The sequence below is a fragment of the Symphodus melops genome (assembly GCF_947650265.1).
Source record: "Symphodus melops genome assembly, chromosome: 3".
Taxonomy (NCBI): Eukaryota; Metazoa; Chordata; class Actinopteri; order Labriformes; family Labridae; genus Symphodus; species Symphodus melops.
In genome coordinates this window covers 28,273,642-28,296,485 of record NC_136693.1, presented here as the reverse complement: position 1 = coordinate 28,296,485, position 22,844 = coordinate 28,273,642, and the positions used below count along the sequence as shown (strand labels likewise).

The 22,844-nt window shown below is 41.8% G+C and overlaps 1 protein-coding gene across 1 annotated transcript; it reads right to left on the bottom strand.

Annotated features, from left to right (window-relative positions):
• Positions 1–488: 488 nt before the first annotated feature.
• On the bottom strand, positions 489–22,453 carry tpcn2 (two pore segment channel 2). Its single transcript, XM_079339502.1, has 25 exons — positions 22,073–22,453; positions 17,764–17,819; positions 16,357–16,433; positions 15,634–15,811; positions 15,415–15,531; positions 14,261–14,367; positions 13,057–13,129; positions 11,252–11,351; positions 11,084–11,149; positions 10,931–10,995; positions 8,697–8,788; positions 8,360–8,441; positions 7,294–7,383; positions 7,043–7,162; positions 6,857–6,916; positions 5,933–6,061; positions 5,777–5,826; positions 5,272–5,371; positions 4,706–4,777; positions 4,179–4,252; positions 3,491–3,599; positions 2,961–3,043; positions 2,792–2,873; positions 2,399–2,490; positions 489–2,279 (listed from the first exon to the last, which is right to left on the bottom strand). The coding sequence occupies exons 1-25, from the start codon at positions 22,203–22,205 to the stop codon at positions 2,204–2,206; spliced, it is 2,283 nt and encodes a 760-aa protein (XP_079195628.1). The 5' UTR covers positions 22,206–22,453; the 3' UTR covers positions 489–2,203.
• Positions 22,454–22,844: the final 391 nt, after the last annotated feature.

Genomic DNA, 22,844 nt, shown 5'->3' with positions numbered 1-22,844 from the left:
CTGTCAGTCAAGGCCTCACAAGCCCTGCTGAACTATCAGCCATTTATGAATGCTGTGACAGACATGTCTACAGTGAGTGATATTCGGTCAGTTGGCAACTCCTCTCCAAGATGACTGCTTTTCTTTAAGATTCATTCTGGGGCTTTTTTACACCCTTATTCAGACAAGAGAGTAGAGAGAGAAACTGGAGAGAGAAGAAAAGGAGCCATTGGTCAGACTTGAACCTGGACTGTCCACTTTGGGGACAAAAGCCTGTGTACAGGGTGCACAAAAAATACACACTAGGCCATGAGTGCCCTGACTTGACTTGTTTTAACCTTCCTCTGCTGATTGATATTGATGATTTATCTACAGTTCACATAAACTACAAATAAAGAAATATGGATAACAAGAACTGAGTAAACAAAAAGTTCTGCTTTTCTTACTTGATTCAAATACTCGGATTCTTCATTTTCTAAAAAAAACAATAATTCACGAATAGATTTTTGCAAAATATTTATTGAACACATCTTTTTTTACAAACACACATGATGTATCTTACGTTAAAAATAGCCAGAAACTCCAGTTTTCTGATACATCCAAACTTCTTTCAATAAAAACTTTTACTGCATTTATTCCACACGTTAAATCCAACTGTAAATATATAAATACCAAGGCAAAGATAGCCCTTTATACAAAAGTTTCAATTCAAGGATTATCCCTTATGTCCCTTTAACTAATACAATCAGTAAGTACTGTTTCACTCGACACAGGCTGAACCTGTTTCTGATTTTACAGCGCTTCACTCAGAAGATGTTTCCCTTTACATGAACAATACTTCCTGATAGTGTGGAAAATTCTTTGACTGTCTCAGACGTGATTAAAAAACAGACAGCAGACTAAACCGGGCAGCGTTGGAGTCAGTTGTCGGTTCGATTCCCGGCTCCTGCAGCCACATGTTGAACGTGTCCTTGGACAAGACACTAAACCTGAAGCTGCTTCGTGAGCGGGCGTATGAATGTGTACGAAGGTGATCAGTAAACACTGATGGACGACACCATCAGTGTGTAAGTTTGACCTTTAAGTAATCAGAAGACAAGAAAAGTGTCCATTTAACCATTTAAACCCCAAACACATGAGGTTGCTTTTACTTTATTTCGATACAGAAGATATTTCTATGGTTTGATCAGAGTCTGTTATTCCCGACAAGAAGCTGTCAATCTGGATTCCAACCAATCAAACCACAACTTGTTTTATACAGCCTGCGATTCCAGTCTATGAAGGGATGTTGGGGAGGAAAAAAATGTGCTAAGATTAAAATCAAATCTGGGTCGACTTCCTCTCCACCTGACAGCATGAGTCTTTGTTACGCTTACAGAAATGTGCTACCAGGTGAGGCGTGTTTCCTGAGTGATATCTGTCCCTGGAGACTCTCAGTTTAAATCCTCCCTCAGATTACTGCCATCCACACATTTAACATACGCCAATCAAAAGTTCAACGACGAGTGAAAAACAAGCCATTATATTTATGACATAAATTAGAACCGAAAACCAAAGATTTGCCAAACTTATCTTCGGCAAATCTTTGGTTCTTTGTTTGTGCAGCTTTCAGAGAATGAGATAATCAGTAAGCACTTGGCACATAAAAACAATGAATACGTCTCAGTGTGCAGCTCGAGTTTTCTGAAAATTATTCTGACGCGTCATTGTGCTGAGACGAAACAATAAAGATTCAACTTCTTGAATTCTAGAGGTTTCGCCTCTATTTGTACGATCAGCTCAGACTTTGTCGTTTTCATAAATGTGAGCGGCAGCTTAGGGGGGAAAAAAGTAGAAAACCACTGAATCTGATCCTGATCCTGGAAATCAGCCGGATAGTTTGTTTCTTTTCTGGTTCACTTCTTTCAGCAGTGGATTGGCACACGACATCGCAAACGACTTTTTTTAAAATTCACCCTTCCCCTATGAGAGTCCTCTCACGAGAAGGTTTTGAGCATCAGTGGTTTCACTTCACTAAAAACAAACTCATTCACCTCCTGCTAGTTTCAGTAATAAAAATCACTTTACAATAAAACAAATAAAAATAAACCAGCAGTAGGATGCTGTTATATGAACCTCTCAGTGCTGCTTCACACTTTGAGTAGTAGTTCTTACTTGGTACGCAAACAGCTTTGGCTTTGTTGTGCGTGTGCGTGTGTGTGTGTGTGTGTGTGTGTGTGTCTCACTAGTGTAGATGTAAGTGTGGGTGTTGGTGTAGTTGACACAGTAATTCTTCTTCTGTTGGCTCCTGGATCTGCTCTCTGCAGCACACAGAGAAGAAACAATAATAAGACAAAGTTAGCGATGACTTCATGGGATTAGCTTTTTTTTTTTTTTTTTTTAATTTAATGACTGAAAATAAAAGCAGGCGTGGACCTACCTGAACATGAGCTGAACAGAAGTTTGATATCTGATCTTCTCCACGTCTGTAACGGAGCAGCTGTGACTGCGATCCCACTTGTAGATGAAGTTCTGTTCAAAACAAAAAGAACCGAGCGCGTGTCGAGTGTTTGATGACGTCAAGGGTTACTTTTTACTGCTTTGATGTTAAAACGTTTACAAAAAGAAGCCATCTGTAACTCTGACACCTAGTGTTGGATATTAGTACTGCAGTCCAGATTTAAAACACTGGAGAGACGACGTCTTGATTACTTTAAAGTGAAAAGACGATCCTGTTTGTCGTGTTACTCTCTGTTCAACGTCTCGTGTGCACTATTGATTGAGACACTGACGTCCTCTGATGAGTGAATGTGTCAGTCCGTGTTGAACTGACCTCCAAGATGAGCGCCACAAACAAGTTGACCCACATGACCGAGGAGGTGAGCCACCAGCACACGAAGTAGATCTTGGACCAGCTGTGGAGAATAAACCATCATCATCATCATCATCATCATCATCATCACTCCTGCTGCTCTGCATGTACCAAAGTCGTTCTTTCTTACTCTGTGGTGTATCTGCTGTAAGCGTCCATGAAGGCCTGCCAGTTGTTGACCACCATGACGTTGTACAGCAGAAGGATGGTCGCCTGAAAACAAAGGAGAGAACCTGATTTATTTTATTCATCCTCTGGACTGTAATGTACAGCAGACCCTTCCTAGCCTTCCCGTCATCTCTACGCACCGTTAGAAATGGACGAGCGCTTGAACAGCGCTGACTACTCAAAGTGCTCCAGAGCATCTGAGAGACGCCAGACTGAGCAGCAGCGCGTCGCCTCAATGCAACAACAGTCTGTGCACACTGTCTGTGAGTCAACCTGACCACAGGCTGAGAGCTGATTGTTGACCCTCCTGTCAATCAGTTCAGCTACACAGCTAACTATGAATAACACGGATCATTTTCAAAATCCAAACAGAGCCATTTAAAAACATTATCATCAAATGTCAAAGTGAAAAATAAGAACTTTAATGAGAGAAGTGCAAAAAGGAGTTAAATAAGAGGAGTGGATTAGAAGGAGCAGAAAAAGACTTCTCACCGCAAAGTCGTCAAAGTTATTGGGCCAGTACTCCAGCTGTTCATAGGTGCCACACGCCATGCTGAAGTTTGAGGTGATGTTCTCCATCGTGGTGTCGTTGTTGATGACACTGACACACACACACACACACACACACACACACACACACACAAGTACATGGGAGTCCATCAGGAAAGACTCACTGAATGTAAACACCTTTACGTGAACTCAAAGGGTTTAAGGTTTGTTAGTGCAACGAACATAATCTGAATTAAATCAATTTATTTGAACGATACGGAAACAAATTCTGTAAATATGACGTTTGATAAGTGCAGCAGTCATTCATAAATACAAGGATTGACTCAGCCTCTTAAAATATCTTTTTCTCACTTTTTCATGTGGACGAAGAAGATTTCACTTAGCGCGTGTGGATGGAAATTATTTTTTGAAACAGACGACTGAAACGTCACACGCTTTTGTGTGGACAAGGCCGTGGCTTCAGTTTTGTCTGCCCTGTGTGTTCGATTTGCACAAATCACTATATCGGTTCCCTTTTGTCTTATCGTGTCTGTTTTTTAAGTTCACACATTATTTTTCACATTTTAGTTTAGAGTTAAATTAAGATCGCCTCTTTGTTCAGGTAAAATAAAAAGTCAAATGACTCCTGTGCCTCGGGTCCTGACCTATTCACGCTGAGCACACTTCTTACCTCATCTGAGGAGGAGGTTTAATGGCTCCTTCAAACAGCCAGATCCCAAACACAGCAAACACATAGTACACCACCTGCAGGGAGAGCATGAAGAAAACATTTACCTCTACACGTGTTAGGCTTACTCTCTGTACATGTAAGCTGCTGAACAAATCACTGCAATCATATAAAACTTTTGTAAAAACAAAGAAGAGGAGATAAAACGACAAAGTCATTTTTATTATTATTAGTTTAAATGCTTAAACATGTAAAAGATAATCACATTTAAGTTCTATGTTTCTGTACGGAGAGAGAAAATCACTGATCTGCACACAGAGTTTCCCAACACACTGGTTTGGTTAACAGAGCTGTCAGTCAGCACAAGGCTCATGAAGGTCACATGTGTTTTTCTTTTTGCCCTTTTTGCTTTGAGTACTCACAAACTTCATGCAATAATATTCCTGGTCTATAATGATGCATGTCATTCAACAGGACATTTAAAAGCAACAAAACAACCAAAGTGTGCAGATCAGCTGGTTATCACTCACCACCAATATCCCTGCAAAGGCGCGGAGGTTCTTCACCAGGTCCAACATTGTGCTTGCAACCAAAGCCATAAGCTGCAAAACCAGATGACATTCATGGACGTTAAATTTGAACTGAGTGTGTAGACTGTGTATATAAAGATGGACGAAGTCTGAGTGACGTCCTTTCTTAGTTTTTGGAAGCCAATTGACGGTGGTTGACATTTTGTAAATTTTTTCAGCTGAACAGCAGACAAAGAGTTGGAGCTGAGGCGAGCGTTAAGTCTTCTGACAAACCGCTGATTATATGCTTTAAAACCAACAGTGGAGAAGCACATTGCATTCACCGAAGAATAAAAATGGATCTCTTATCTGACACTGACATTTAACACTGCGGCACGTTTGAGATCCGATGCTTGGGATTATTGGAGAAAATGGATGGAAAAAAAGCTTTTTGAAAGGCTTCATCTAAAGCTCTGAAAACAGTGTTTTTATTCACTCATTCTGGATGGATATCACTGTGGTTGGAAAAGACGCCCCCTGCTGGTTCCTGCTGATTCCTGCCGTTCCTGAACGTTGTCTTTACGTACCTTGATGTCTGGGATGATGCGCAGGAAGCGAAAGACAATCAGCATGTTGACCAAACGAATCATCTCCCACAAAGACATCACACTCTTAGAGGACGGATCCCTGGTTCAACACACACACACACACACACACACACACACATGCACACACATGCACACACACAAAGCAGAGAGACACAAGTTGAATTTAAGACATGTTGTAGTTAATCTACAAAAGCTTCTTCTGTTTTAAGTGTTTGTACAATCCAGCTATGACAAACATATTCTCATGTATATGTTCCTTTAAATTTAATAAGTCAAAGAAGATGTTTGTGTTTTTGTGTTTTGCTTGAATGTCTTTTCTGTGACGTCATCGCTGTCGTCGATCTTCTGAGCTTATCTATTCTGTTTCAAATGTAATCACGTGAATCTCTTTAACCTTTTTGCTTATTTGTCCTGGCAACATTTTTATAAATACATGAAGACAAAAAAAACAACAAAACCTTTCAAATGAGACAGCAGAACCTACCAGTGAGAATAAGGAATCCTGAAGGTGGCATATATAGTGATCTGTAGAACCTGATAAGATGAAATGTTAAAGATGGTAAAAACAGCTCCACAGCAGATAACAGGAAACACTATTCACAGTAAAACAAGGAGTGTGTGTGTGTTCACGCAGTGTTACCAATAGCATGAGGGTGAGGAAGCCGTCAAAGACGTTGTTCCTATAGGACAGGTAACCTCTCCAGCCAAAGGCGAAGATCTTCACGCACATTTCAAACAGGTAGTAGAGGATGAAGCACAGGTTGATGCTCTGACAGACAGACGACAGAAAAGTCTGCAGTCAGTCATGTTCACAATTTCAGGACACGATAGGACGATACTTTATTGATCCCCAGAGGGGAAAGTCAGGCGTTGCAGCGGCACAAAGAGAGCAGAAGAAGGTCATACAAAATAAAAAATAAATAAACAAAAGCTTTATGAGGGTGCGTAATTTATTGTTCCCTGAGGACTTGAAAGGGAAGATAAAACAGAACCCACCAAAAAGAAAATCTTTATTTCATTAGTTTAAATATCACTAAGTACTTTTTTTTTTTGGCGTGCTGTCTTTTCTGTCTTTCCGTTACGACTGTATGATTCCCCGTGCTGTTTGTCCCTTTTCCCCTCCTGTCGTCTCCAGGTCAGGTGACGCTTATGATTACACAAGGAGGTGGACCTGACTTCGACGCAGGCTTCAGGAGGAGAGAGGCTGTTTGAGTTGGGACGGCTCTCCCGCACAGCCAGGGGTTGTTTGTTGTCTTTTAGTTTTTGAGTTGATCTTTGTTTCATGATTTAGTTTGTCTGTTTATAAATGCATTGATTTTGTCTGTGGTAAGGTGTAGAGTGTGTTTTATTGGTGAGGAATAACACCTGACACATGCTAGAAATGACGCGTGACTTCATAGTTTGGTGTCAGGATTCAATAAAGATCCAGACTCTGATCTATGCCACAGGTCGGGTTTTGTAAGGGTGTAAGTTTGACCTGATAGTTGTGCATGACGGGAGATCAGAGGGGGGAGGGGTCACATTAATGACAACCATCCATTAACCATTTCATGACTGCGCTCACCTCCATGATGTAGTTGTCTCTCTCTGCAGTGGTCTTCTCAGAGTTCAACACCAGAATAGTCTGAAAAGAACAAAAGAAATATCATCACATGTTCCACCACCATGACGGTGTGTGTGTCTATAAACGTGTGTATATGCATTTATGAGTTTGTGTGTGTGTGTGTGTGTGTGTGTGTGCGCAACTTACACATATGCACATGACGTTGGCCAGTGCCATTGCGTTGCCCAGTATAGTGAGATAGTAATGACTGAAGAACACCTGAAGTCTCTGCAGGATTGGAGAGTCGTACTGAGGCAAGGGAGGGTGCTGGAGGAACACAAATATACACACACACACACATAGACACACACACATGCACACACATAATCACAAGCAGTCAACAACATGAAACAGATGGGTTTAGGATGAATGTGCAGAGTCTGTGAACAAAGCTTTACCTCCTTTATGCGATCTTTATCCAGCTCATCAAAGATCTTCCTGAACTGCTCTCGCTCCATGTAGCCCACGTCTGCACACTGCCGCGCCTCCTAAAGGTCCACGTGAAATAAAGCAGAACTGTCAAGGTGAGAAAAAAAAAAACCTCTTAATGTAAATGTATGTTGATTGAAATGCTTGGTTGTCTCAGGTTTAATCATAGACTATATAAAACATGGACGTGGTCTCAGTGACATCACCAGTTGTTTCTTTAAGGGCCGTTTGAAGCCCAATAATGGAGCGCTGGTCGCTATGTTGAAAATCTTATCTCAGACTAACTTTCGAATAGTCTCGTAACAGACGAAGACGAGGAGCTGAGGAGGGCCTGAAGCCTCCTCACAAAAAACTACACGTCAGTCAACACACACTGAGAAGTATTTTAATGTAATGATTAATGCATAAAGAAATGCGCTATTGATACCAAAACTGTTTTTGAACCCGTATGTAAACTTGTTTATTTTTCTGCTGTAGAAATGGACATTTTAACATGGGATATAAAAGGGATTCCTTTGCATTTGCTGTATTGGTTTCCTTTTTCACACTGGAGGCTGCTGCTTGAGTTGATGCACTCAAAATCCGTCTATATTTGTTCTTTTATTGAATAGGATCGCTGAAGAGAGACAGGAAGCGTTCGGCGGATATGGGGGGATGAAATGCAGCAACAGGCCAAGGTCAGATTCGAACCCACGGCTGATGCAATGATGACTGTGGCCCCTGTACACAGAGATCTATGCTATCACCTGTTTGTTGTCTGCTTTGAATATATTCCTGAAGTAGTTCCTGAGATATTACATTCATGAGGGAGGGCCAGGCAGACAACCAGAAGTCATGATGTCAGCGGACATACTGATATATCTGGTTCTGATTGAGATTTGAGCTACGGTTGTCAAACATTGCAAAGTGTTTGCTCATGGTGTGTTTGTGTGGGGTCTCTATAGATAATATTACAAAGTGTGCCGTCTAGACCTGCTCTTTTCTAAAAAGGTGCTATATTTTTTTTGATATTAGAGAGGGACGTTTGGCTCTTACTGTAGTGATAGCTGCTCTGTAGTAGCTTCTCATCTGGACCCTTGACATCACCAACAGCACAGCATCGACACGCACACACTCCCTGACAGGCAAAACAACACAAGTCAGTCCAACTTTTATTTTTGAGATGAAAAAAATAATCATGGCTAACTTACATTTAAAACCATCTGTAAAAAAGATTCAAACAGAAACAAACCCCAGGTCACACTTGCACCATTAAAATGATTTCTAAAAAATGTATATAACGATAAAACATGGTTTGTTTTGTGTGTGTGTGTGTGTGTGTGTGTGTGTGTGTGTGTGTGTGTGTGTGTGTGTGTGTGTTTGTATCCCTCACACAGCATCTCGTCGCGCTCCTCGACAGCTGAGGACTTGGAAAGCAGCTCGGATCCCGAGTCGTCTCCTGATGATGGACGTCTGGACTGACATCTACGCCGGAAGATGAACACAAACAAAAACCGAATGATATTCTGACCAATCAGCATCAACTAATCCCAGACACACACACACACACAATCTGCCGGCTATGTCAGATTCTCTGATAAGATTCTCTGAAGAAAGCCAATAAAAAAACAAACATGAGTTTTAGTCTCATTAGTCTCTGCCTAATGGTCTTGATTTAACAACAACTCAGTTAAACTGGATGTTCAGATAAACCGTCAGAGCATGGATCTATTTAAATGTTTTCACTTTCTAGTTCTGGGATCATTTGTATCACAAAAAAGCAAACTCAACACAAAACACTTGTGACGTTACACTTATCATTTAATCTGCCCACAAGTGTGTCCCGGCCCTCAAAGGGAACTGTTTCATAACCTTTGTGCTCAGTGTCGTGACCTTTACCTTCTGTACCCATGCCTGTCCTCACGTGTCATGTAGGGCAGGATTGTTTCAATTCTTTCAGTTCATTTCCCCCTGCTGGTCATTTCAGAGAAAGTCATTTTTTGCTGCTAATCATTTTTTTTTTCACTATATTTCCTAATTGGTCAGTTTAAGTCACATGACTCACAGTTGGATCTAATTAAGAAAGGCTTCAGTTATTTCCATGTGGTTGTCCTGCTGCTCAAGTCTTGATTTTTCTTTCCCTCCCTCGTTCCTTGAAGAGCTTGCCATTTTAAAACTATTTCACAGCATGGTGTACACGTGAGGTTTAACATGTTTGTCCTTATTCTCCTTATTATTGTCTATTGTGTCTTTTTGAAATCTTCTTAATTGAGTAATTCTCATGTCAGAATATTTGGGTGTTTGCTCTGGATGTGACATGACGGTCACATGATTCTTCCTCTGCTAAAGAAACTTGTTTTTCACACTGACACGCCCGCTTTCCCAACTGAGAACAATGAAGTCACAGCAGAAAAGAGCTGACAAACCCTCTCTAGCATCACAGGCTGATATTAGAGATGTCTACAACAGTTTCAACATTAACCCTCAGTGTACACTACTAGATCAATATGGCTGGATAGGGTGGCTTCCAGTTGAGTGTGTTATTATTTATTTCATATTCGGTTCTGTGGGAGGACTCAGTTGAGATGAGAAGCACATAAAAGCACAAAGCTTAGACCTGCAGATTTGGCCACAGAAGCTGAACAGAGAGGATGGAGAGTTAAGGTTTGTCTGGTGGACGTGAGATGTAGAGGGTTCAAAGCACAATCTGTGGGTCCAGTCAATGGATCTGGAGGAGGAAGAATAATGCCAGAACAAAGGCAGAAGACAACAAGTTTTCTCCTTAGCTCTTCTCTCTTCCCTCGTGGATACGAGCGAGCAGCAGCCTGATCCAGCAGGGTCGAGCGATAGACTGGGACAGGGCACCTCATCCTGGCTCTACTTCCCCAGTCTTTGATCTGAGATCTCTTTACTGGCCCTTTCTGTGTTTCTCCACTTTCACTTGTCTTTTCTTTCTTATTTTGAATTGACAGCTTAAGAGAGAGAGGAAGTTGGGAGTAGAGCGTGGGGAAAGACATGCAGCGAAGGACCGAAGGTCGGACTGGAATTGACAGCCGCTGCAATGTCGACCCGCGGCCTACATTCATGGAGCGAGCGCCACAGCTGCTAGGCCATCAACTCATTGAGAACATTTTGGTTGTCGGGACCATTCGGGGACATTTGGTAGGGTAAGGTCGTATCAGTGTGGTCACTACCCAGAGCTAGCATGAACAGAGCCTGGGTCTGATGAAGGGTTCTGCTGGGCCCTGTGTCACTGTCAGGACATGGTTCGAGCAGGTTACAGTAGAAGTTCTGCATGCTGGTAGGATGGCCAATGAGAGCTGGTACAGGTGGAGCTAACTGTCCATGGACTAACCACACAAAACACCAATGAAGGGAGGGGCCCACTTGACAACCCCCAGAGATGTTCTGACTCTTCCCTTCCCATCTATCTACAACACGGAGTGGGGACCAATAGCGGTCAGGCAGTCGGGTCGGCAGTGACTGGCTGACTCACATAAACTGCTTTGGTTGAAGGTGATGAGGTAGGTTATGTAACTTATCAATCAGGCATGAGGGCAGATTTGGAGAAGAGATTTCTTATCTTTCATCAGGACCCAGGCATACTGGGCCGTGAGTGTGACTTACCAGTAAATACCCCCTGAACTGGTTATAGATGATGGCTGTCAGTAGGTTCATCAGACAGTAGGTTCCTGCCGGAGAATAAGAAACAGGTTTTTTTTAACAGTAAAACAATGATCTGCTGGCAAAACCCAAACACATCTACGAATCAGAGCTTACCAATGACACTGAAGGTGACAAAGAAAATGGAGTAGAGTCTGTTGAGGGAGTAGGCAGGGATCATCACTGTGACGGGACAGAAGAAATTATTCTAACACAACCGAACAGAAACCATCACAGAAATCCACAAACATGTTCATCATGTGCTCTTTTTCACTGGTTTTGTACCGTCGGGGTTGTTGGCTGTGGTGAGAAGCACCAGCAGGGATGTGATGGACACCGGCAGGTCTCTGAAATGTAACTCCCACTCCCCATTCTTCTTTGGATCCTGAACAGGGACACGGGCAGAGAGAGATACAGCTGTTCACACAACTCAGGGTTTAACATAGTACTGAACAAAAACAACACAAGGAATTTGGTTCAATTCGGAAATTGTCTCCAGTCTAGACCGTTGTAAATAACAATTTTTAGATATTACTAAATTCCATCCTGACATTATCTATTCACACGTGCACAGTGAGAACATGCAAACTCCACATTAAGAGGCTCCTGTACCACCAAACATGAACCAGGAACTTGCTGTGAGGCTACAGCGCAGACCTCTGCACCACCATGCAGCCACATTACTGTTTTAATTTCAGGTATATACAGTTTATACAGTTTTCATACAGTAAGTATTTACTGAAGCGCTTGAAATGACAATTTAAATTTAATTTAAATCTTAAAGCTGTTGTCACAATATCTGATTAAAATAGTTTCTTAGTTTATAATCTAGTTATAAAGAAAATGAAATCAATCTTTTCAGTTTGATTAATATGGCTTCCATTAAAGGATCAGGTCAACAATATTCTTTAGTTTTCATTGTAAAAAAAACTTAAACAAAATAAGAACAAAGCCCTACTGCCTCAGTTTACAGGTATGAGTAAGGTTGCCGTGTTTCACCCTCCAACTCACCTTTATGTATTTACACTAGTTTAGTTACAAAATGTGTAGTCGTTGTTTTTATTCTATGACTAGTTACAGCGACTCCTGACATGTTTCTTCCTGTTCTCTCTGTGTGCCTCCTCGTGCACTCACGATTTGAAAGATGTCACTGGGATCAATTTATTGTGATCAAGATATTACATATAAACCAGACTAAATCCCTGAAAATGAAATTAGAGGGGTGGGGGACAAAACAAAAACAATCTCTGATTTAGTGGTGATGTTCTGGGGATGCTGTGATTAAGAACAAGATCTTCATTTTCCTTAAAAAAAGAAGAAAAACCTGGAATCAGTTTCACTTTGCATCTCTGCAAACCATAATCCAGAGGACTATTCATTGTCCAGGTTTATTATTGAAATAAATGAATTGTTTTTAAATCACGATATTGAGCGCCCCCCTTTGAGTATGTGGTCTTGACCACAGGATGCAGACTGACAGAGGCCTCACTTCCTTTGTACTGCAGAGTACTCTGCTGCTTTACAAGCTCTGCACTTTACCTTTATCTGTGAAGCTACTCAGTCATCCAGGTCACACTAAATTTGAAGCCGATCCAAAGGAAACTGGACGAGTTGAAGATCCTCTTTGACTTTGAATCCTTTATTTCCAGTCTTATATGTTTGTAGATGTCGTTTGTTATTTATGTGTTTATGCTCTTAGTTTGATGCACATTCCCCTCTGGGATGTGGAAATTAATTTATTCATTCATTCTGAATCAGAATCAATCTTTCTTTATTTATTTCTCCTTTAACTATTATACAACCCCTCTCTGTGGCGTGCTGTAAACTATTCCACTTCCTGGTTTGGTTCTGAAGCCGTGGGCTGTTGAAATTATTTGCACTTTAAGCACATTTCATTGTCCTCATATCTTCCCTTTCTTTCTGTGACCAAAGGAAACAGTGACTATTGGCTGTCAAGTTGCCGTCACAGTCTAGGACATGTCTAGACAAAACACACACACACACACACACCCACACACACACACACACACACACACACACACACACACTCAGCTAAGTGTCAGCAGAGCAGGAGTGTGTATTTAACTTACCTCAGTTTTAGCAAACAGCAGCATGCCGATCATGGTGAAGAGGCAGAGATGGAGCGCCAGGAGCAGGATGACGCTGCAGACAGGGAGCACACGCACGCACACACACACACACACACACACAGTGGGTGAGTAAAACAATTTGTCTGTTTTTTTTAGATAGACTCTATAAAAGTCCGTCTCTTGATTTAGTTTTTTTCAGGTTTATACATATCTGATCTGGGTAACCTGTGTGGACAAAGACTTTTATCTTATCTCTTCACTCACATTATGTACATGCTTATATAGTTTTCTTTTAAAAGATTTATTTTGGGATTTTGTGCCTTTATGACAGATATAGGACAGTGGAGATGGAAATCAGAGAGAAAGAGCAAGGATTGACGTGCGGGAAAGGAGCCACTGGCCGGACGTGAACCTGCTGAGGACTATAGCCCCCATACATGGGGACCACTGCACCACCAGCACCCCCCTTATACAGTTCTTTAACGAACAAAAAAAAACCTCATTCTGAATTGTTTTAAATCACTAAATGAATCATTGTGGAAGATGTATCTGAAGGACTTTTGACAACGTGCTGATCGTCAAAAAATCTGAAACTAACCAATAAATGCATAGGATCTTTATTCTGGTGGTCTTGAAGAGGAAAGAGAACTGGTTTAAATCTGTTTAGTAACCAGTAAAAGAACCCCAGGAGTCAGATAAAGCATAAAACTATGAATTAAGGATGTTAGAGTCTACGTTACTACGTTAAGACACATCTTTCAAACTGAACGCCTTTGTGTTGACAGAAAAGTGAGACGGTCTCACATGCTTTTCTTACTCTCCTCAACTGACTCCTGAAACACCTCGAATGTCCAGGGATACGTTGTTCTTTTGGGGATTTGTTTTCTGCTTTTCCACATAATTCAGACCCACATTTAAGCCAACAGATGAGGACCTTATTTGAACCTGTGACCTGGCTTTGTTGATGGATTTCCTGTTGCCAGATTTTATAGTGTGAGAGTTCATCTCTGTGTCTGATTCGATGTTAATCACTGGTTCTCTGCAAGGCTGTGTCAGCAAAAGACAGAAACTTCGCTCTGAACTCTGAATGTTTGGGGCCGCTGGGAGCCTCGTCAGGCACAGAGGCTGCAGTCCTCTAAGCAGGTTGTTGTTTTCTTAGGGGGATGGGGTGGAGGGTACAGTAGTATCAGTAGGTATCAGATACCTGGCGATCTCTGGCAGAGTCCTCTTGATGCACTTTAGCGTCTTCTTCATCAGGGACGAGTTTTGCAGGAGGAAGAACGGCCGGAGGAGTCGCCGTACTCTCAGTTTCTTAACAACAAAGAAAATGCAAGATCACTTTTTATGAACCGAATGAGCCCACATCATCCGTTAGAAATTAAAGAAAGCCTTCTTTCCCATACTGGTACCCATACGAGCAGTCTAATTGAGACCTGACTTTATTATTTAAAAGATGCAGCGACACCATGCTAATAAGGTTAATAAAAGAGCAAATGGAGCTGGGCTTTAATTTGAAGTTTTACAGTAGTCATAGTCTCTGTTGCTGGTTGACATGCTGGGATACTTGATGTCAAACCGACATGTAGTCAGCTCCCTAATGATCCTAAATAACCATGATGAAGCATGCAGACGAGCTGTCAGTCATTAACCTTGATGAATGGCCAGTGCAGACAAGACTTCAGCCTGGCGTTTGGACGCTACATGTTAGCACTTTTCATCTCTCTAATGTTGTGCTGTGCTGCAGACACTCACGCTGCAGCCTGACAATCAGAGATGCACCGATTATTTCAGGCGCTGACTCGCCCGTATGATTTCAGATGTTGGCACAGCTGCATTCTCCCTGACTGCTGATGGAGTTAGACATGAAATAAGTACACTCAGTGACTATTTCACTGACCTTTTTTGCTTGCAGTCTCTGACCTGTCTGCCTCTTTCCTTCTCACTGCCTCTGTGAATGGTAGACGTGGCTACCAAGAATTTTCATCGGTTTGTTATCAATATGCAATAATGTATAATATTTCCTGCAAAGTGAAACATCTCACGGCAGGTCAAACTTCCTAATCACACACTCACACACTGAGCTTTTTATAATGTTAGCGTCCTATCGTCACAAAAGGATACAACAGAAACATGAATTTTCATAACATTTTCAGCTGCTGCACTGGGGAGTGAAAGAGAGAGGAGAGCACACACACACAAACGTCTACACCGTGTGTGTTTTTGTCTGTTTGTGTTGCTGTGCTCATGACATGACACACACAGAATCAGATCTATCAGAGCAGACAGGCGGGTCACTTCACCTGTACTGTACATCTGATACAACCTGCTGCCTGCGAACAGCAGAGAGGACAGACTCACCTCGTCACACACCATGCTGACAGACAACACCCAGTCAATGACTGACATAGTGATGACTACTGTGTAACCAATCAGCCATTTGCTCTTCCTGAATTCATCCCAGCCAATCAGGTAGCTCTATTGATAAAACAGAAGGAGATGGTTAGTTTAAAAGCATCATGTGGTAAAAATCAATGAAGAGTTAACCCCACAGTGGCCTGCTGCGATGACTGTGTTTACCTTGACAGCAAGATCAAGAGCAAAAACGATGAGGCAGACCAGCTCAAAGCTCTCGGTGAAGCCGCAGGGAGGCTCCCAGGGTTGGGAGCGATAGCGCGGGTCAGAGGAGATGGACAGGGAGGACGGGCGCTCCACAAATGCAAGCAACAACACCACTCCGATGGTCAGGCCCAAACCCCTGAGAGAGAGAGGGTGCACACAAGGACGGAGGTATGTTAGAGAGGACGCTGAGACAACAACACTCAGAGAGGAACAAACATGTTTCCAAAGGAACTTTAGTCTGTGTCTGTCATCCACATAGCTACGGTAATTATTTTATCAGCTAAAGTGAAACTTCAGTGAAAATATTAATCGCAAAAAAACCCAAAAATAATTCATTTAGAGAAAAAGAGAGTCAACAAATAGAGCTCACACAGTACAGTAACATCAAACTGTTTCTTGCTCTTTAAACAGACTCCTCTCCTAACACTCCTAACATTTCTTACTGCTGTAAACCAAAACACACAAACTACAGCCACACTCGATAAAAATGATCCTTCACTGAGTTTAGTGATTTTGTGTCATCGCTGGTTTGACTCCTGCTCTCTTCATCTCACATACCAGAATGTGTGAATGATGCGTGTGCTGTTACTGTCCCTGCAGAGAGCAGGCTCTGACATGTTTCCTCTTTTTGAACACAAACTCTGGTCTATTTTCAAACGTCCTGACCTGGTGTCAACTTACCACTGACATATCCGTGAGTAGTACCATCGATACAAGCGGAGCGAGCTGGCGTCCACCCGGTGGTTGATGGAGCGGTACTACGAGAGAGTGAAAATACTTTCATTATATAATAATTTAATCCAGGACTAGCCAAGTCCAGAAATGGAGAAAGAGGAAAGCAAACATAAAGGCATGCTTTGCCAAATGATCAATGAATTTAAGACGTTTTCCAGTCGAGCATGGGCAGTGTGTGGCCGATGCTCAGAAACTAGCAAAGTGTCAGTATCTCTGTCGGTCTCTCGTCCATGCATCACACGTCCAGCATTCATTTTCAGACTCACTTCACTTTGTGCACAGATCTCATAACTGAGCCTTAATTCGGTTTAAAATAAATGTTTACTTGCAACACAGTAGAAAAAAAGTATTACATGATTCAAAACTAAGTAATGTGAGCAGAAAGACTGATGTGTTTTGGATGCCCTGAGTCCACAGAGTGGTGAAGTCAAAGTAGTTCAAGGTTGGGAAGCATGACAGTAAACAAGGAGACAAACTATCACTCCGAGTCTCCCAGTATTTCTTAATTAAAGATCAACAACTTGAAACAAATGTTCGCACACTTTGTAAATTGCACAGATAAATTTGCAATGTTTCAGTAACAAAAGATGTATTTGTGAATTTTAGACTCAAAACTTTCTGTGTTTGCAAGATTAATGTAACTTTTGCGTCTTTATATAAAGAAAAGAACTTGAATCAGTGATCATTTTAACGACAAAGTTTAAACCTCTGCACATCTTCACACATTTTATTGAATGTTTTAAAGGAAAAAGAGCAACTTTTTCATCCAGTAGATGTCGCCCTGGAGCACCAGCATTAAACCAAAACAAACTGCTATTTGGCCACGCCTCCGCTCTCCTCCAGCTGCACACCTCCAACCCCTCTCCACTCGAATTCACACGAAGGAGTTGTTAATTAAAAAGCACCATAATAAAGCACCATAATAAAGCACCGATATAACTGTCGCTCTGCTCAGGCTGCAATCGCCTGTGGTCTGCATTGTTAGCATGCTAACGTTAGCACACTTTGGTTAACTCGTAGCTTCATATTGCTGATAACTTGACAGGTAGGGACCATGATCTAAAGACACTAACATGACATCCAAATAAGCAGTGAGTATATTCTTCTTCTTTTCTTTAGTCCTTGACTGAAACATCTTTACACACAACACCGTCCCGTCCATGTAAACATGACGTAATCACGGCTCGACAACAGTACAGTCGGAGGGACTGACCCACAGAGTCATTCACAGAGGATTGACATCAGTTCTGTTTTAATTCTATGTCAAATGTTGCACATTCTTCCTTTAACGTACAGGTTTACACATGACTTACCAAAATAACAAACATGAGGCCGGGAAGCCATTTGTCCTACCTGTATGGCGTCCTCGATGAACACGACAGCTTGTTGGATGTAGAGGTCTTCATCATCTGTGGATGGTGGGATAAATGTGAGTAGAAGGACCATCTGAAAATGTACTGCGTCTCACACAGAGAAATCCCAGAGACCACTTCAGATCCGAGCAGCACGAAGGACGGACTGACGCAGACCACAGACAGCTGCCCTGAGATGATGTTGTCTGTAGAACTGGTTGGACTGGGAGCTGGGGTGAAAGTTTGTTTTTACTTGAGGCTAAATTGGGAACACATAATCTGGAGTCATGAGTCACAATGTCAGGATGTAAATTGTCTCACTGGGATGTCTCATAAAAACAAAACATACAAGAAACCGGGATTACCTGATTAATGCAAAAACAAAGGATAGTACCACCAGGGTTAAAACTTTATTTAATTGCTTCAAAGCAGTTTTCCAAAACTCTATTTAAAAACAACAAATCTGGGAGGAGAACCCGGTCTCATGAGCTTATACTGTATGTCTTAACTACACTCTTAACTAGCAGTGTTGTAGCCAAGCCCACACTTATCAATATCAAGGACATGACCAAGACCAGAGTGTTCAGAGGCTGAGACAAGACCCAGATATTTAGGAAGGAGGGTCTTGAACCCGGATGGCCGTCGGGACTTTAGCCTCTGTGCATGCTCTAACCATCAAACCAGTTTAGACTGCATTTATATGAGACCATATCAGCACTTGCACACGAGGCCACTAATCAGCCAATAATTCTAAAACATTCCGACATTCTACGTGTTCTTTCTATATTTAAAAAAATGAAAGTGCATTAGGTTTTATACTCTCATTATGTGCTGGATCTTTTCTACCATTTTTTTCAAAGAAGCTTTTTTTAGCTGTTCTTTTGACCACAGGTCACAACTACACATTCACAACTATTCCCACTTATGACAGAGGCTGCTGTGTAAAGTGATACATATCAACCAATCCTATTCATACACATTCACACACCGCTGATGGAGCAACTTGGGGTCTTCGTGTCAAGGCCACATCAGACATGTGATTACAGGAGCCGGGGATCAAACCCACGACCTTTAGGTTGAGAGTTCCCCCTCAACAGCCCTGGGACGGCTGTTGAGGGGGAACTCTCAACCTAAAGGTCGTTACACACTGTCATACAGTATGAAAGATGAGAGGAATGCTCGACGATCTGGGCGGCCTGAGTTCATACGTATAGCACAAGTTTACTGTTGTTGAGATTTTCTTTTCATGTTAATCAAACCTGAGCTGTGAATCTAAAACGATTCCCCAAAATGTGAGCTCATGAACCTCCTCTGTATCAGTGACTGAGTATCAGCCACTCATGGATTTGATATAGACACTTAGATAGGACCTCATCTGCTTCACATAGGTGACTTAACAGGAGCATAAGCCACCACATCATCTGCATAAATATGAAGAGAGTGCCTTCTTCAGCTGCTCTTTTGTAAAGTCAGGACGTACACTTGTCTTTATTAGACATTGTATGAATACAATTAAGAAGACATGATCAAAGTTTTCTACTATAAAAGCTTGAAAACAAGTCAAGTTTGAGTTCATGATTAACATCATACATCAACGCCTGAGGATGAGGTTTCATTGGACCTGACCTGGACCTTTCCTTGTGCTTCTACATTCACAGAAAGAATCGTAATGTGAGGGAATTTACAACCGCCTGTTTCTTCCACAGCTGCTGAGTGATTCTGTTCAGTGACTGTTTCCACCCAACAGTTCCTCAGACACATATGATGACTCAGGTCAAGCCATGCACACACACACACAAACACACACGCACACACACACAAACACGCACACACACAAACACGCACCACTGCTGACTTCATGCATCAGAGCAGGATGTGTCATCGCAGTGGTGACTGTGGGTGCCACTGACAGGGCAAGGCTTATAACGGCTGCATAGACAGCAAACACTGTGCAGACACACACACACACACACACACACACACACACACACACACACACACACACACACACACACACACACACACACAAAGACAAGTGTGAGCTGCACTTCTCACACTTGTCGCAGCAGAAGAAGGACAATTCATCATTGTAATAAAGAAGAGTTTCTTCAGTTTCTTAAAGTGAGCATCATTGACTGATTGATTTTACAGATGAACAAACTTTTTTGTACTTTGCTCTGCTGTAGCTTGACGTGTGTCGACGAGGATTTTAGGACATCATTGGTCATTTTTATTTGAGAGACTTTAGCATAACTTCAAATGTTGAACAGTTGAACTTTTCCATCAGAGAGAGAGAGAGAGAGAGAGAGAGAGAGAGAGAGAGAGAGAGAAACGACATGTAGGAAAGAAGCTCCCGTACCGCAGCCTCTGGACGAGGAGCGCCCCGACTCTTAAAGATTTAAAAAATATAATCAGGATATAATTTTTCTCAGTATTTTCCAGCACCGTGTACTGAGCTCATGATTGTTAAATGTTTAATTGTTGTTTGTCACGTTCTGACAATAAAAACAAGTTAAACCACAATTAAACTTCTGGTTTCTCTAACTTTCACTCAGGAGCAAAGATCTGCTTCTAAATCTGAAAGAACGAAGAATAGATCCACAGTGTGGACAAGCAAACTCAAACTCCCTCTGTTCTCATAATAGATAATGTTATTAAACTATTAGTAACAGATTCCTTGCACAACTCTTTGGCGAGTCCAAGATTTGAAACGCAGCACTTCAGAAATGACAGAGAACTAAACCTTTCATCCACAGCATCTCAAACTGCCTGTTTTAAATCCTTCAGCTTTAAACAGCAGGATGAAGAAGAGCTCTCACTTCACCATCGTGCATCATGATAAAGGGAGGGTTAATGTAATGATGAAGGGTTTAACAGTCATAATACTCTTACTGATCTGTTTCTCATTTTTGATTTTCCTAACACCTGTTCAACACTGAATAAGTGTGTAACGTCTCTGTGATGCAAACAGAAGAGAAATAAATCCAAGTTTGACACTTCTGGTTTACGGGATGAACAGATGAACTCTTTTAGACTCTTGAATCTCTGTTAGAAGAGCTTCCTAACCTTTAACAGTTACAAACACTTTATGCCTATTTGGTACTTTTGACTGAACACTGTATCAACCATGCAGATGCTTAACCTTCCTGTCAATGTTCATAATATCATTTTCCTATCCTCTGGTCTGCTGTATCCTCGACAGCCTTGGTTCTAAGTGGCGATCCAAAGAGTTCAGAGGGACACGTGAGGCTTTGTCTGATCTGAGGTTGTCAGAATTAGATTAGCATGGTATGTCAAAAGTAAAATCTCCTCAAGTCTCTGTCAAAGCCCCTCCCCTTCGAGCTCATTCAAACGCCATGCTCTGCACACACATGAACAAGCTGCATGCATGTACATGTAAAGCTCATTCAAAGTGACTTCACTGAATGAGGTTTAGTGTTAACATTAACGCAGCATCAGTAGACAACAGAGGAACATGTTGTGGGCTCCTTTATTGTTTTGCCCTTGAACTTTCTACTTCACCTTTAGAGGGAAAAACTGCATTTTTTTACTTAAAACTAATTTTCAACAGTTCCACAATCAGACGCTACACAGCATGCTGATCTTATTAAATATTGCGCACTTGCTTAAAATTGAGTGTCTTAGTGTCTAAAACATCAATTAAATGGTTTACTTGCAGATTAGTAAACATCTGGAATAAACAAAGTCTATAAAAATACAGCAGTCAGGAGGCTGGGTAAGATGAGGAACTCTGACCCAGGGGCCCTGAACGCACCAACACGATGCTGTGTTTAATGGGCCCACTACCAAAACCTAATGAACACAGAATTATAAAGCAGGCCTAAAATAGAGATATTTGATGCATAATGCAGTTTAAAGCTCCTGTGAGGAACATCTTGTCAGCTCTTTAGTGACTTTGTCCTCAACAAAACACTTTCACTTTCTTCAGTCAAATGTAAAATTGTTAGTAAAATTCTTTGGCTTGCAATGAGTAAAACAAAAACCCCGCTATTTTGCATATAGGTTTATATTTATTTATGATGGTTGCATAAATCTCTGTAGCTTAAGAAGACGCCTCAGCACTATTTTCAGTTTAATTACAAGATAAAAACACCTCACATGAGCTTTGAATGTGAAGGCTCATCACAGTGTTATTTGGACACATCTTAATGTGGCTGCAGCCTGGCTCTATGCGACTGTAATAGATGAAACTCTTTGGACAGAAGGATTTATACATGGACTCGACTCTGTCCTCACCTTGTTTCAACTTTCTGCGGACTCTGACAGCTTAACGCCCCTCCCACACTCACCTGTGGCCCTCTCCACACTGCAAGACTGTCCGGAGACTGAGTACGACATCCGCCTGCTGCCCGGGACCGACCTGGAGCCATAGTCCGCGGAGTCTGTGTTCACAGTCCCGGTCAGCAGCCCCTCCGTTTCCATCCAGGAAATCTACAACTTGTTGTATGGCCGCTCCTCCTCAGCTGTCAAAGTGACAGTCACAGATCTGAAGTGAGGACTCTTTGATAAAGGTTACAAAGACGCCTTTACGTCCTTTTGAACCCCAACTACACTCACTTTACTGTGAAGTCACTCATGAAGTTTTAAACAACACAACAAGCCCCAGGCAGAGAGCAGGGAATGTAGTTTTAGGAAGTGACTCGTGCGCTCCTCCCTCCTGTCCCAGAGAGAGTATCACTTTACACACCGACTTTAAAACACTGACTCCTCCTACAGCGCGCGCTGCACGTGCTGCAGCCCTCTCTGCAGCGCGAGGCTCTGTCAAGGTGTCCAGACCACAAGAGAACAAACACCCTTAAAAGTTCAGTTTGTAGCACCAAAGAGCATGACAGAAAAAAAAAATTGTAGTACTAGCAATACATAAAGTTTAAAGTCAAGTTCAACGACTCGGGACTGCACAGAGCTTTGCTCCTATAATGTCAACACTGCTGCTCAGCCTCTGTTATGTAGCTACAGTCTGTGATATGTAGGCACATTACCATGAGAAACAATAACACACATCTGTCATAAACTATGTCAAATAATACAGACAAAAAAAAACGTATGGACCTGAATGAATTC